General features: G+C 40.3%; 1 protein-coding gene across 4 annotated transcripts in view; it reads right to left on the reverse strand.

Moving 5' to 3' along the window:
* Positions 1-14,279, reverse strand: part of KLHL14 (kelch like family member 14) — a 60,928-nt gene that overhangs the window by 12,789 nt on the left and 33,860 nt on the right. For all 4 annotated transcript variants that reach the window (XM_058833218.1, XM_058833216.1, XM_058833217.1 and 1 more), the window contains exon 4: positions 4,283-4,372. In XM_058833218.1, the coding sequence (XP_058689201.1) occupies positions 4,283-4,372 (90 nt within the window). The remainder of the gene's footprint in view (positions 1-4,282; positions 4,373-14,279) is intronic.

Here is a 14,279-nt window from a genome sequence, read left to right on the forward strand (position 1 = left end):
ACTGCAAGGCTTGAATTAGCAGTCACTAGCAGTAAAAGCAGATAGCGATTATTCTTGGTCTTTGTAATAAGATCTTGAAAATGTGTATTTAAATTTACTTATACATGCTGAGGTATTTTCACAGCCACAATAAATCACAGCACTAAACAAAATTACTGGCCAAAAAGGGCATCCCCACGGTATTTTTATGACTAGAATTTTGTCAGGTAAAAAAATTAAAGGGAGAACATGCACTCTTCTTTCTCCTTACATCACCTCTGTGTAGAACATGGCAAAACCCCATTGTGCAAATAACCAGGAGCTGCATAAGCCATCAGCATGGGGTATGCAGTGTTTGCACTAGATAGTTTATTCTACCATGTACTTTCAGTGTAAGTTAGAAGGAATTACAGATGTGCATCGAAGGGGGAATACACTCTTAAGAGTTTTATTCCAACTGTGTTAGCTAAAATATGAAGCATGAGCAACATACACCAGCTAACTAGCTTCTCCCTGATGTCAAGCCCAAGAACTGTGTTCATGTCTTCACGATATTAAGATTTCACCTTATTTTACATGCAGATTGACACCAAAGCAAGAAAACTGAAGCAAGAGAGTGCATGGCAATTTCCTGTAACACCTGAGACTTCAATAGATGAGCATTTTGAAAACAAAAACGTTTGTTTATGTATGTGTGACTAAAAAATTGAATTAGAGGCTTCACAGGCCAGCAGAATAACCTAACTGTGTATGTCACAGTTCTATAAATGGTCACTGGGCATTCTACAAGGTGAATATTTTTGCATCAGACAAACCTCTGCAGGATTGGTTCACTTTGCCTGCTTTATTCCACACCTACTTCAGCATGTGCAAATAGACCATCAAGACTGTAGAGAGGAATAACAATACAGCTAGAATTTGTATTCCTAATAATTTAGGATCATGTTCTACAAGAAAACAGAGAAAGAAGCCACACTGACCGCTCTGGAAGTAAACTGATTTCCTCGCCATGTTATAAGCATGTTCTATATGAGGAGGGTAAAGCAGAAGACTGATGAGTAATGCACTTCCCTTCAAATTCAAATAACAAGGACCACGCTGAGTGCCACTCAAAGACATGACCATCTCAGCACCATCTCAAGACATAGGGAAGGATTCCCATACTGTAAGGGCAACTGGTTATTCTGCCACAGGGCTTAGTGAAGTGAGGCTTTGCTTTTGGTCCTTATCTGGATTCCTTTAGTCTACACAGACAATTTAGAGAAGGAAGCATTGAGAGCTATAGATCCAATAAGCAGCAAAACAGTAACAGCAAGCTTGAACAGACTCTAGGTTTCACTGTCTAAGACATTTGCTAATCTATTTGTATTTCAAAAAGAGGAATTCAAAATAATATAAATATTGATCCTAAGTTTAAACTTCCATTTTTCATTTTTTTTTCTAGGTTTTAATGCTGCTGTATTCACTACATCTTTCAGAGTTACTGGGACTTCAGTGCTCATTAGCTATACAGCAGCTTGTTCATTGTTGTCACACAAACCTGTAATTTGGCTGCCTCATACGTGTCATACACATACTCAGTTACAAACACCATGTATGTAGAAGATTGTAAGGCATGGGGCAGAAGAAGGGTTTAGTAAGCCTAGAGTGGGGATGCAGGATACAAATCTGGGCCCTTCACAGGAAGGGAGATGAAATCAAACTAGAACAGGCACAGAGAAAAGCTACTATGGCAACAGGAAGAACAGAAAGTTTACCTTATAGCAGGAGACAAAGAACTTGGCCTGTTGCAGCTAGAAACACAAAAGCTGAAAGGGGATAGGAGTGCTGTCTGTAATACTTTAGAGGAACAAATCTCCGGGAGGGGAAACACAGTATTTTTCCAGCCTTGGCATGAGAACAAGGTGATTTAGACAGTCAAAGAATACATTTTACTGGACATCAGAATAAGGCTCCTAGTCATTTAGAGCAATTGGATTCTGTAACAGCTTTCCAACAGGAGAAGTGGGGGCTAGAAATCCAACTGCTTTTCAAATGTAGCTTAGAAAATTTACAAAATGGGACTATATGATGCCTGTAATTGCAGGAAAAGGACTTGATGACCTAGTTAATCTGCCTGGAGTAATTAGTTTGACTGCAGTTTAAGTCTGGACTTCAGTTTGAGAGAACTCTACCTATTTTTTGCTTTGCCTATCAGTCAGGAGATTGCACATGTTAGGATGCACCTGTTCTGTCAGAACAGAGAACTTGGGACAAGCGAACAAAAATCAGGATTAGCAAATCAGGACGATGGGACAAAAGGAGGCAGATACTGTTCTCTGCTCTGCAGCCATGCTAGAAGGTGATGGGCTCTAAAGGTTATCAAGGTTGGTCTGAAATCCATGCCTAGGTTGTGCACCTTGCTTTCATCAGTGTTTACTCATGCAAGAGCCTCTTGTGACTGGAAAGGCACAGCTACTGGAGGACATAAAAAAATGAGAAAAAACGTCTCCCATACTTCCTGGGTTGTCAGCAAGTCAGCAGAGCATGAAGGAGGCGGGTTTCTCCTTGTTTCTCAAGAACCAGACAGTCTGATAGCTAAAGCAATGTCTTTCCATTGCCACCATCTCTAAGATACTTCTTTACACTGGAAAAAACACCTGGAACATTCTCATTTGAAGCAGAAGCTTTGAAAAACCTTGGCAAGGTGGTTCCAGTTAAGTCCATCTGAAGTCCCTCCTGTGCTCTGAGGCTAGCAGACAAAGGCCTTTACAAAAGTTCAAGTGGGCATGTGTGAGCTGCCCCCATGTAGCTGCACATTTAGAGCAAGGTGATTTCAAGAAAGAATATACCCAGCAGTAGCACAGGCTGTAGTTTATGATTTCAGGTCCACTTTCAGTGACAAGTAAGATCCATTTGATAAAGAGATCAGTATAGCAATGCTCATATCTTTTTTTATTGCTGTCTTCTCTATGGAAAAAATCCCAGCACTGGTATTCACAGGACAGGGAAATTGGTAGATATCTTCAGCAACATATTCAGCCCAGGAGTTGATCCACATCTAGGCTATCTCAGGCCTTAGGTACTATTCATCTCACAAACAACTGTGTTTGACTCCTATCTCAGATGCAAGATATGTACCCCTTCTACCATCTCTCCATCACCTTACAAGTCAGCTTCCACATCTTTAAAATGTGGGCAATTATACTTCTTTTCTTTTAACCTTCATGTGACATGGCCATTTAATTATAAACTGTCTGGAACAAGGTCTGCCTATCCATATGCCTACCAGCAAATACAACAGGAGCCCTCACTGGATGGATGGCCAATACTCCTAAAAGAAATTGTCATTAGTGATCCTGCACTGCCTTTTGCTTCAAATAAAGGACATGCAACGATAGAACTAGGGGGCCCTTCTCCTAAGACATATAGTGATATTCTTAACTACACCAGAAACATGCTTATAGGGTGGCCCGGATTGTTTGTCTCAGGTTTTAGGGAGTGAACAGATGTAACAATTTTCTATAATTTGGTTTTGTGCAGATGCTGAAATGGGGCATTCACAATAAAATATATGCAGTATATGTAATTTCAGCTGGATCCTCTGGTGTTTTAAAGTAAAAATGTGTACCTGCAAGCTGTTTTATGGTTTCTCAGTCATAATTATCTCTGTTACACAGACTGCTACAACTACAACTCTTTCTTCGTGTGCAAGCTTTTTAACAATGTCTTGACAATTCTGTGAATTTTGCAAGGCATGGTATTCTCCTTTTGCTTTGCTCAGAAGCCTGTTAAATTGTTTAATTTCTCTTTGCGGTAAATTTATGAAGTAATCAAATCAAAGAAGGTAGCAGCAGATAATCTATATGAGAAGCTCTTGCACAAGACTAAAAAAAGGATCCGTTTAAGAATCTCAAAGTCTAGATAATTAACACATTAACAACTTGAGCTGCGAGTATCTTGTTTGACAATAGAAAAGAAGCATTCATCTACTGCAATTGCATTATTATATTATGACTGGAAGGAGCCTGGAAATGAAGGTTAAAATTCTTAACAGCTGCTGCCTGGTGCATGCACTTGAAATAGTATGTTCTGCTGCCTGTGGCATTTCTCAAGGGATGTGGGAGCTGATGAATGACAGAGATGCTAATGCTAAAGTACCAGATATTTATTACATCAATACCAAAGAATAGCCTTTACTAGGTTTAACAATTAGGCTGAAGGTCCCCAAAATCCCTTGCTAATCACAACATCAGCTGACCTGACAGACAGGAAGCCACAGGAAGGTAGATGCTCCCTTTGCCTTTTAGTATTCAATACATACCATTAGGGTTCCACTGGTCTTCTCCTCCCAGCACAAACAAGAAGTTTTCCACTTCCACGACACAGTGATGGGCACTGTTGTATGGCATAACTGCAAGCAAAGCAAGAATTCTTTGTCAGCTCAAGACACTGATTTTATCAAATATTTCCTCTTCACCATCTGTATGAAATAATATGAGAATGAGTCACCCCAGGCATATACAAACACTGACTTAGCAGCAGACAAAGCCATTTACTAGTAAACTTATGCAATTCAATTCCGCAAAGAATAAAGGAAAAAATCAGGAATTCTGGTCCCTCAGTGGCCCCTCACTTGCCCAAGTACCATACATGCTGATCTAAAAAGAACTTGTAAAAAGGAGTGAAGTTGCATTATATTTCCCTGAAAATAAGCAGATGCTAGGAATCCTAGTATGCTAGAAAACATTAAAAATAAAATCTCAGCCTGGCTTTGTTCTGCTGGTAATATTTCCACAAGAAGAGTTGGTATGTTCAGTTGCTTTCTATTACACAGCAATGAACAAGCTGCATTTCCATACAGTTTTAAGTTTTTAAATTAAGGTCCTGCTGATTTAATGCCTTTTCCAAATGTATACGCTTAATTTCCTGTACAATGTCATTAGCAGCACAATCACACATCTTCTATTCATCTAATCAGGAAGCCCTTTGTTAACAAAGATCAAAACTGTGGCATTAGATTTGCAATACCCCTTTTTTAGGGGGGAGGTATCGTGGTTACCATGGACCAGCTACAGATGCAAACATCTATTTCTTAAAATTTACATTTTCCACTGCAAATGTTAAAATGCAAAAAACAAAGATTACATGTACATAATAAACACATTATTGCAGTGTGCCATACCCACCATAATGATATTATAAGGAAAATGTAAACTTATGCAGCATTAGTTACTATACCACATAGAGTAGTTTTGGCCCAGTGACACCAGTAGGAAAAATGATGTCCTTGTTCAGCTCATCATATGGGCACCTTAAATCTAGGTGAGGACAAATGGGGAGGTGATGTGCATGTACAGGCAGGGAACTTATTGCTTGACACGGATCAACAGAGCACTTAGGAAACCAGTGCAGTGGGAAATCAATATGACTCAGGGCCAGCTCTTACTTTGTGCTCTTTTGCCAATGCCAAAAAAAAAAAAAAAAAAGAGGCAGCCTATCTCACACTTGGATTATTTTGGGTGATATATCTCTCATTTCATTTGTTTTATTATCTTTTATTTTTCTCAGAATGCAGTTGTGCAGTATAGCATATGCAAATAATAATAAGAAGAAATACGCACAGCTTTGCTATTTAGGACACATTTTCTTAAAGATCAAGTGGGCTCATTTAAGCTTCTTACTGAAGTTTTTGCCTAGGCTATGATGAATAAATAAGGTATGTTTTTAGTTTCTAGTAAAGGTCGAATATCTTTTTCATAGTCTGTGCTCTTACAAGTCATGTAAGTGAAGCAGTTCTTAAATTAGGCAGCCAGGTACACTGGAAGTTCATTAATTAAGGTTATTTGTTACTGATTTAATTTATATTAACTAGGAACTAATCTTTTACTAGACACTGCAAAAAATTTATACTACCTAGAGATTCCTACAGTAGGATGAAAGAATGAAGTCCATTTTTGCTACCTTTTGAGACACCATATCATCATTATCTTACTTTTTAGTCTTAGACATTTTCCTATTTTAAAATCTTCTCTCTCAAAACCACAGAACTTTTCTTAATTTTGTGGATGCTTGTAGTAAATAAGGAATTCAGTGTCCCATGAGAAATTTGCTGCCTTCCTTAGATACTTTTTGGGGCCCCTCCTCTCAAGAAGAGACTCCCCAGGATCAGTCTGTAAGGGCTTCAAGTTTTAAGTAATACAGTGCTCTGTTACAGTTTCCAATTACATCCAAACTGGTGGTTGCACCCTCAACCTCTTCTGTTGGTCAGCCTGGAGAGCTCCAGCTTTTATAGAAAAAACTGTCTGCAGGCAGCACACATGCATATTTTTCACATTGTGTTTTCACTTTTGCATATGTTTGTGTTTATTTATCCACCCTATTGACACAAGCAGGGTCAGTAGATGAAGAAATTCTGCTTTAAGCTTTTCTGCTGTTCCTCTGCATATAAGGTATGCAATAAGACTCCCGTAATTATTATGATAATTAAACCTTGAAAACTAACGGCTTAATCCTGGCTCCTACTGAAATTGATGGCAACATTCCCACTAATACAGGATTGGGCCCAAATGACCCAAACTACCATCCATAACTCACAGGAAAGCTAAAAGGAGCTTGCCTTAGAAAAGAGGGTAGTATTTGGCCTTGAGAAAGAAAGGTGACTGCAATAAAACACTGCAGACCATTCCTGTGACCTTTGTTTCTCTCAGAGCTTTGGGGAAAACTCAGTTCTTAGTCTCGTGAATCTACCCATGGGGCTGAAGGGAGCTGGACAAAACAGGAAGGATTAAGCAACACTGTGGACGGCTAAGAGGAAAGGGACTCTGAGGAATCAACCACCTCTCAGTCTTCCTCCATGACCCCTCAGAATCAGGTGTTATGCACAGAAATCAAAACTACATGAATGAACATATTTCGTTTTCTGCTATCAAATGTCCCTTAAGAGTACAAAAAACTTGCACTAAAAACCATGATTCTTGTGAACATACACCCAGCTAGGACCTAAGTTTTCACAGACAACAGTCAAAATTACATGGCAATGAGCATGCTAAATTCAGTATCTGGAAGAAGCAATCTTCTCAAACTCACTGGGCTTGCCAGGGTGTAACAGGAAGAATTTGGCCCATCACACAGTCTGGCCAGGCTGCTGCTTTCATTAATTTCAGTCTTTGTCTTTTGTTTGGCTTTAATAGTGTGAAAATCCCATCTTCTCATTTTTTTATTTCAACTCATTGGAACACCTGCCTGCCCCACAAAAAGGGTATTTGAAGAGAAGTTTGTACGCCACGCTCAAACACAGCCCGGCGTGAGTTTTTAGCGTGTCAGTCAGTGAGTTAGAGGGAAAGGGTAAGGAGAAGCTAATCAGGATGAAATGAGATTAAAGGCTGTCTAATTTTACAGCAACTGTGATCCATCAGCCACTGTGAAAGTGACAGTGGAAATGAATGATGGAGACAGACAGGTGGGGCTGTACATTTCACTGATTTATCCTCAAATGCACTGGGCCTTATTTTATTGAGTGAACATGACCGCATTTATCATGTCTGTCATCTAAACCCACTTCCCTCCATTTAAAAAGGTCACTTTACTAGGAGGGAGTAGGATAGAGGCACTTTCAAAACAGATTTAAAATTTAATAACACATGTTTATAAAACCCTGTGCAAAAATTCTCAACTTTATTAAAGACCAATTTAAAAAGAAGGCGAAAACACTATTAAAAAGAGAAGAAGATAAAAAAAAGCCATGGTCATCTGAGAAACATGCCAAGGTGATAGGTGCCAGGGAAATATGTGAGATAGAGAGATATAAATAGAGTAGTTGGAGTGGGCAGAAACCACCTCTCCTAAGTCCCTGCCCTCACACACATTTGCCAAAGCTCAGGATGCCCGTGCTTTCCTGCACCAAGAGCACAAACAAGTCCAAACAGCCCTGCTGATGACAGTACTCCCACCAGCCTCCTTCCCATGCATTTGATGTATGATTGGTAGGAGACACTTGGTAAGGTGGGAGGAAATCTCCCAGATACAGATATGTAAAATGAAAAGCTGTGTAAGTCAAAGCTAAATGGAATATTTATACTTGAGAAGGGTCTGGAAGGCTGCAGTGGTATTTGCTAAGAAATCCTTTACTACACGGACATCAGCGACATTGTGCAGGAGATGACGCTCAGTTGTTCCTCAGATACAGATGCAAGTTGAAGACACAGCAGCACTGCATATTGGGATAGATATCCCAAGAAGAAATTCCTCACATATGCCAAAGCTCAGCTAACAAAAAGTACCAGACAATGTTCTTGGGACCTGCTTTCAAAATCAGAGACTACGGGTTATAGCCAAAGGCTCATGAAATCAAACACTCTCAATTATGAAGCCTGTGAGGACAACCAGATGCAATGATGCTTCAAAGGCACCTCCATGATACACCTCATACACCTAACAAGCAACAATGTGTGTTCTTTGTCTTACCCATTTTTGCTTAGTTTCTGCCAATTATTGCACATTTAGGAAACAGCATCTGGTTGTTCTCCATAAATTAATCAAAGGGTCATCAGTTCCTCCTCCTCCTTACACCTTCCCCTGTCTATTATCACTTCAACAATGACTACCAGGAAAGAAGGGAAAACTGGAACAGCACTTCTCAAGACAGAAGGAGAATGAGCTCTGGTCCCAGGAGATCAGAAGTCTGTGATACAGGCTATAGCCATTCCCCTGCTCTGCTAAAAACTCCTTTCAGAAATTCTACTCGATTCCTCTATTAAAAAAAAACACAACAAAACAAACAAACAAAAACCCTAAAAAACCCCCAAAAATAAATAAACAAAAAACCTAGGAAAAAACCCAACTCCAAACAACCCAAAAAACCCCAAAACCAAACCACCACAACAAAAAAAACAAACCCCATAGATTCTTCACTGCCCTGAAGCAGTCAGCTGCTTGAGGTACAGGAGGTACTGTAAGGAAAGCCAAGAAACCTCTCCCTCAACTACTGCACAGCTTGAGCATAGCCCCTTCAAGACTCAGTACACACCAAGAAGTCATGCTCAGCATCTCTAATGACCTGTGCAGATGACGCAAGAGAAGAGTGTGTTTCCAGAACAAAGATGTCATTATGAGAGGACATATGGATTCAATAATGACCTTCGACAATACTAACAGCCTATCCTGTTGACTACATAATATTCAACTCCTGCTTCTTGAAAACTGGTTATTTCTACAGCTCTGAAGAGGGCAGTGCAACGAGAAATGTCTCTTTCCAGTACAGAAGGCATGTACAGACTCAGTTTGGGAGACTGTGGTTTGCTTATGGCAGAGATGCAATATTCATGCAGAGACACGATATTCATTTCATTCCCAACCCTATCAGCAAAATGCTGGGCAGACCACAGCTGGTCCAATTATTCCCTGAGAACAAAATATCAGATACTGTTCACCTTTCTGTGTTTCATACATCATTTGCAGAAAGATTACGCATTTATTACAGAATGTTACTTGGTATTTCTCACCAAGGAGGTTATATAAATAAACACTATGATTCCTCTGTGAATTGTTCTCTTCAATTGTTTGTTATTTAATAACTGTGGGGAAAGACTGACCACAACAAGTATGAAATTCTAGCCTTGGTGAACATGGTGGTAAGTTGTGTACTGGCTTTAAAGGCATCAGATATTCATCCACTGATATTTTCTGCTCAAAACATACTGAAAGAAAGTTAAGAGAATGATAAACATAGATGGAAAATACCCCTGTTAATATTCCTGGCCAAACGGCATTCTGTCACCTCAAATTCAAGGAAATACATGTGAAATGATTTTTCTAGTAACATACCAATGCCAGCCTTGAGTCTGAGCTCAGCTCACTGGGGGAAGCCTGGGACAATCCAACAGCAGGTACTATAAGCAGAAAGTCTTATGATGAACCACTGTGCCTCAAAATCACCTTTGAGGGAATGTAACTAATACAGCTCTGGTCCAGCTGCACCACTGAGAGCATCATCAGCTCAGCTGGAAACTTCCCCACCTCTTCCTTTCCATGCCAGCTTTGTGGCAACTTCATCCAGGCCATCACAAGTAGGATGGGCACAGAGCTACTGAGTTCATCTAGGATAGAGTCCATACTTCTGCTGAGGCTATGGGATAACATAAGCACCAAGAGTTGTCTGAGCAGATCAAAGTCTGTTCACAACACAGTGAATGATAGATCATATTAATGATGGTATTTCTCATTGTGAAGATATTTCTTAATTATTATTATTTTTTTTTATCATTCATATGTCAAGAGTTATTCTTTTATACATTCCCTGGAGTAACACCAGCCAGGTTTTTACAGAGGTCAGGGAGTTTCTTGGTATAGTTGTTTTAGTGAGCTGACTTTTTCATATGTGGGCATCTAAAATAAGACACTTAAATTCATGCTGACACACAGATCAGGCAAACATAACATCAGGAATAGCTGGCATGCTCAACTTCCTCCCAAGATAAATTGCTTTAAAGTTACTTGGATGCAAGCTCTGAGTACAGACCTGCCTGTTTCCAAGGCTGAAATTCACCCTATGGTAGAATGTTCTATTGGGTTTCCAGCAACATATACATTTGGCTGTTTGCATGAACAAATTTTATCCATATATTTTCAAAGCTGCAAGCAACCATTTGGATTTCATTTGAATAAAGGTGCCTACTTGGATCAACAGTGATTAAATAAGGTAGACAAATACTGCACTCCCACCTTAGAAACTGATGTTACTGTATCAAAAACATGACAATCTTCCCCATGAAGTGCACAGAAAACCTATACATACTCTGCTGTGCTCTCCTGCTGCCTTCCCCATGGGAATGACTCTGTGCAGCTGAGCTGCTGATGCAGGTCTGAGAAGCTCATGTGAGTGAATACACCAACAATCTTGTCACAGCTTGGAGTGCAGAATGTAATGCATGGTCCTGTGGAAAGGTTCAAAGTGACCATTTTTCTTGTTTCATTACTCCCTGCTTACCCACCTACCTGCTGAAGGTTGCCCCTCGCCATCCAGACGCCCCACGGATTTCCACAGATCATTTATCAAGAGTCACTTGTCCACCACCATGAGTTATGCAGTGTTACCTCAGTGTTACCTCAGCTCCCCAGCAGAATATCTTGTGTGCCTACTCAGGCCTGGGTTTACAATCGCTTAAGTGGAGCCCAACATGTATTCCTGGGAAATGACATCTCGTCACATCATAACAGTCTCATGATGTGACATTTTGCACAACAAAAGCTTCTCATGGACGAAATGATGAATAGTCCCTGATGGGAGAAAAACACTGCAGAGTTGCTAGAAAGCTCTGGATAGAAACACAATTTTGTCCCACTGGGGGCTTTCAGATTCTCCAAGATGTCAGCTCAAGGACATGCATTCCCTTCTCCAACAGTGCCACAGGGCGGAAAACTGTAACCAGGAATGGTTTGTTAATGTCCAACTGCTGGTGACCAGTTGTGTTCATTTATGGCCCAACTGCTACCCGACCTTGAGATGCACACATTCTCCTGGTCTCCTCTGAAGGCAACCTTCCAAGCTCAGAACAATCACAGCCCCTCCTTGTGTTTTCCTGGCTGGATCCGGTGGATGTTCCTTGGGGACCCATGGCTTTAAAGGCATTTATCACATGCAGCAAGGTCTTGGCCCCTACTGCCCTAAAACCCAAGTCTCCCACAGTCTTCTCTCTGTCTCACTACTTCCTGCTCTGCTCTCAGCTCTTGACTGACATACTATTTTAGAATTATTTAGGGTTTTGTTTCTTCCCACTAACTCTCAAAGTCATTCCAGGGAAAGAAAAATGTGATTTTCCATTTGGAAAACTCTACATGGAGGACGGATATACCCATATTTCACCCTACTAAAGCAGTTTCAATACATCTAACAAATTAATTCATAACAGATAAATTGGAATTCACGGCTAAAATTCACTGCTACGGATTTTTCAAGTTTTCATTTTAAATACTTCAATACTTGCAAATAAAAGGTTTTGTTTACAAGAAAGTCCAGCCCGTACCTAAAGTGCTAGACCTAAAGCAGAAGACGGTGGAAAGATCTGTCCAATGCCTACCACCTGGAAAAAAAAAAAACATCTTCCTTTCTCAGAAGATATATACTTCATATGGGTATCTGAAAAAAAGCCTGAAACTCCAATGTGCCTAACTTCCAGCATGCCCAATCACAGCATGCAGAAGCAGGACTGTCCACATAGTAGCTAGACAAATACCAATACAGAAGGAAGAACAGGAATTGAACCACATAAATTAGGTAACACCAAAGATTTGTTTCTCCAACAGAAACAAGGGCAGAAATGTTTCTCTCCTAGACCTCTCTCTACAGTAGAGCTCCTAAGGAAGGGAGAGACAGACCCACAGGAAATTTTCAAATTCAGGGCAGGAAATGACCTTGGCAGCAAAACCATATACTTACATAAAATTTGCACAGATTTTCTTTGTAAATGTATACAGAAGACAAAATCAGAATGTATAGGTGAAAAAAACCCCATTAATAGATGTGGACTAAATTTATATTATACTTTTCTTCTGCTTTGTATGAAAACAGTGGTGTTTAATATTTTCATTAAAAAAAACAGCTGTGAAAAATGTGTTGTGATGCCTACTTATAACAATACGAAAATCACACACTAGTGCATGGTCATGCACTCAAACAGGATGAAAGGTCATGTTAATTCAAATCACTGGCCATGCTGGCACTGCTGGATTCAACACAGACAGCAGACTAAAGTAAAGCTGTTGTGATCAATCCCAAAAACTTAAAATATACCTGCATATTTTATAATATAATAATATATTTAATATAAGTATCCTCAAATGGCTTGCATCTTTTGTTGAAGACATTTATTTTGCAAAGAGGATTGTTCAGGAAGGTATAATTTTCAGTTGGATAGGGGAAGGAAAGCAAGGACTGAGACACAGAGTCTGCATGAATAAAACTGGGACTTGCTGCGCTAGTAAACACAGCTCTGATCCAGGTTCCGATGGAGACTGAATTGAAGAAGGGAATTAAACTGCAAAGGGCAAGGATGGATCAGCACAGGTCAGAGGGGACACAGCAAAAATACTGTGACTGAAGGAAGAGACAGCAAAACCTGCAAACACAGCAGCACATACTGATCCAGAACTCTAAGTCCTGCAGTCTTCACATTCCTCTGCTGTCAGCACATCTGGGTGCAACCCAGTCATCTTTACACCCCCTGGATCCCAGGCCAACCTTCTTCCTGAAGGTTCAGTTCCATGCCCACCAGAGATCTGTGGAAACTGCCACTGCAAAAAACATTTCAGCCCCTTCATGTCTCAGGATTCATCATTCTTTCTGATGGCCAAGGCATGCACGAAACCAAGAAATAAACAATTGAGAAACCACATTATTTTTTCAAGGTGCATTGAATTTAACTCTGATTTGTTCCCCACCAGGCTTCCCTCCCAGGCCACATGAATTGGAGTGAGCAGGAGTGCAAGGCCACGAGAAGAAGGGAAGTACTGATGTATTAGCAGCAGCACCAGTTTGGATCAGCTTGCAATGGTTGTGAAGCTACAACCTCAGCACATAATACCAAGCCATTGAAATGGGTTTAACCCAGGGTTGCTGTGGCCCTGTCCCTCTTAAAGCCCAGGTAATCCAGGCCACTCGTCACGCTAGGCCAGTGTCTTCTCAGAACTCTCCAGTGAGTCCTTTCAAAGCAAGAATCTGACAGAAAAATTATCCCAAAAAGAAGAAAGTATATTTTCATTTTCGTTTAAGCCATGTTTTTTCCTACAGTTACCCATTTCTCCTGTTCTGAGATCACTAGTTATCTGTGCTTCATTTTCAGAGCCTGATTTGATCCCTGTGCTTGATATGCAGGAGCACTCTGTGCTCACTGATGTAACAGAAGTAGGTGGAAGAGGCCATCTGGAAAGCATGGTCTGAGGAGTCTTGAAATAGGCACCCCAAAATAAAGGATACCTTTTACTTGAATCACATTACACCTCTGTTCCTCATCTGCAAAATGGGAACAATGATAGACCATGCTCCTCTCAAAAATACCACAATGAATGTCCATGAAACAGTTGGCCTCTGTTGTTGTGAAGTCTGTGAAGAAAACCTTGTGAAAAAATTCTGTCTTCTGAAGAATATTTCAGAAGCATGTGACAGACAAGATCTACTTGCTGAACACCAGAGGAGAAATGCTGTGAGCAGAAATTCAGCTCATTCCCTTCTGTGCACTGACGTGTGACAAAGAATGGTGTGTGATATCATTGGAGATTTTATCTTAGTGCTTATGCAAACAGAGGCCGAATTAAGGTTGCAGAGG

Source organism: Poecile atricapillus, chromosome 2 (assembly GCF_030490865.1).
Source record: "Poecile atricapillus isolate bPoeAtr1 chromosome 2, bPoeAtr1.hap1, whole genome shotgun sequence".
Taxonomy (NCBI): domain Eukaryota; kingdom Metazoa; phylum Chordata; class Aves; order Passeriformes; family Paridae; genus Poecile; species Poecile atricapillus.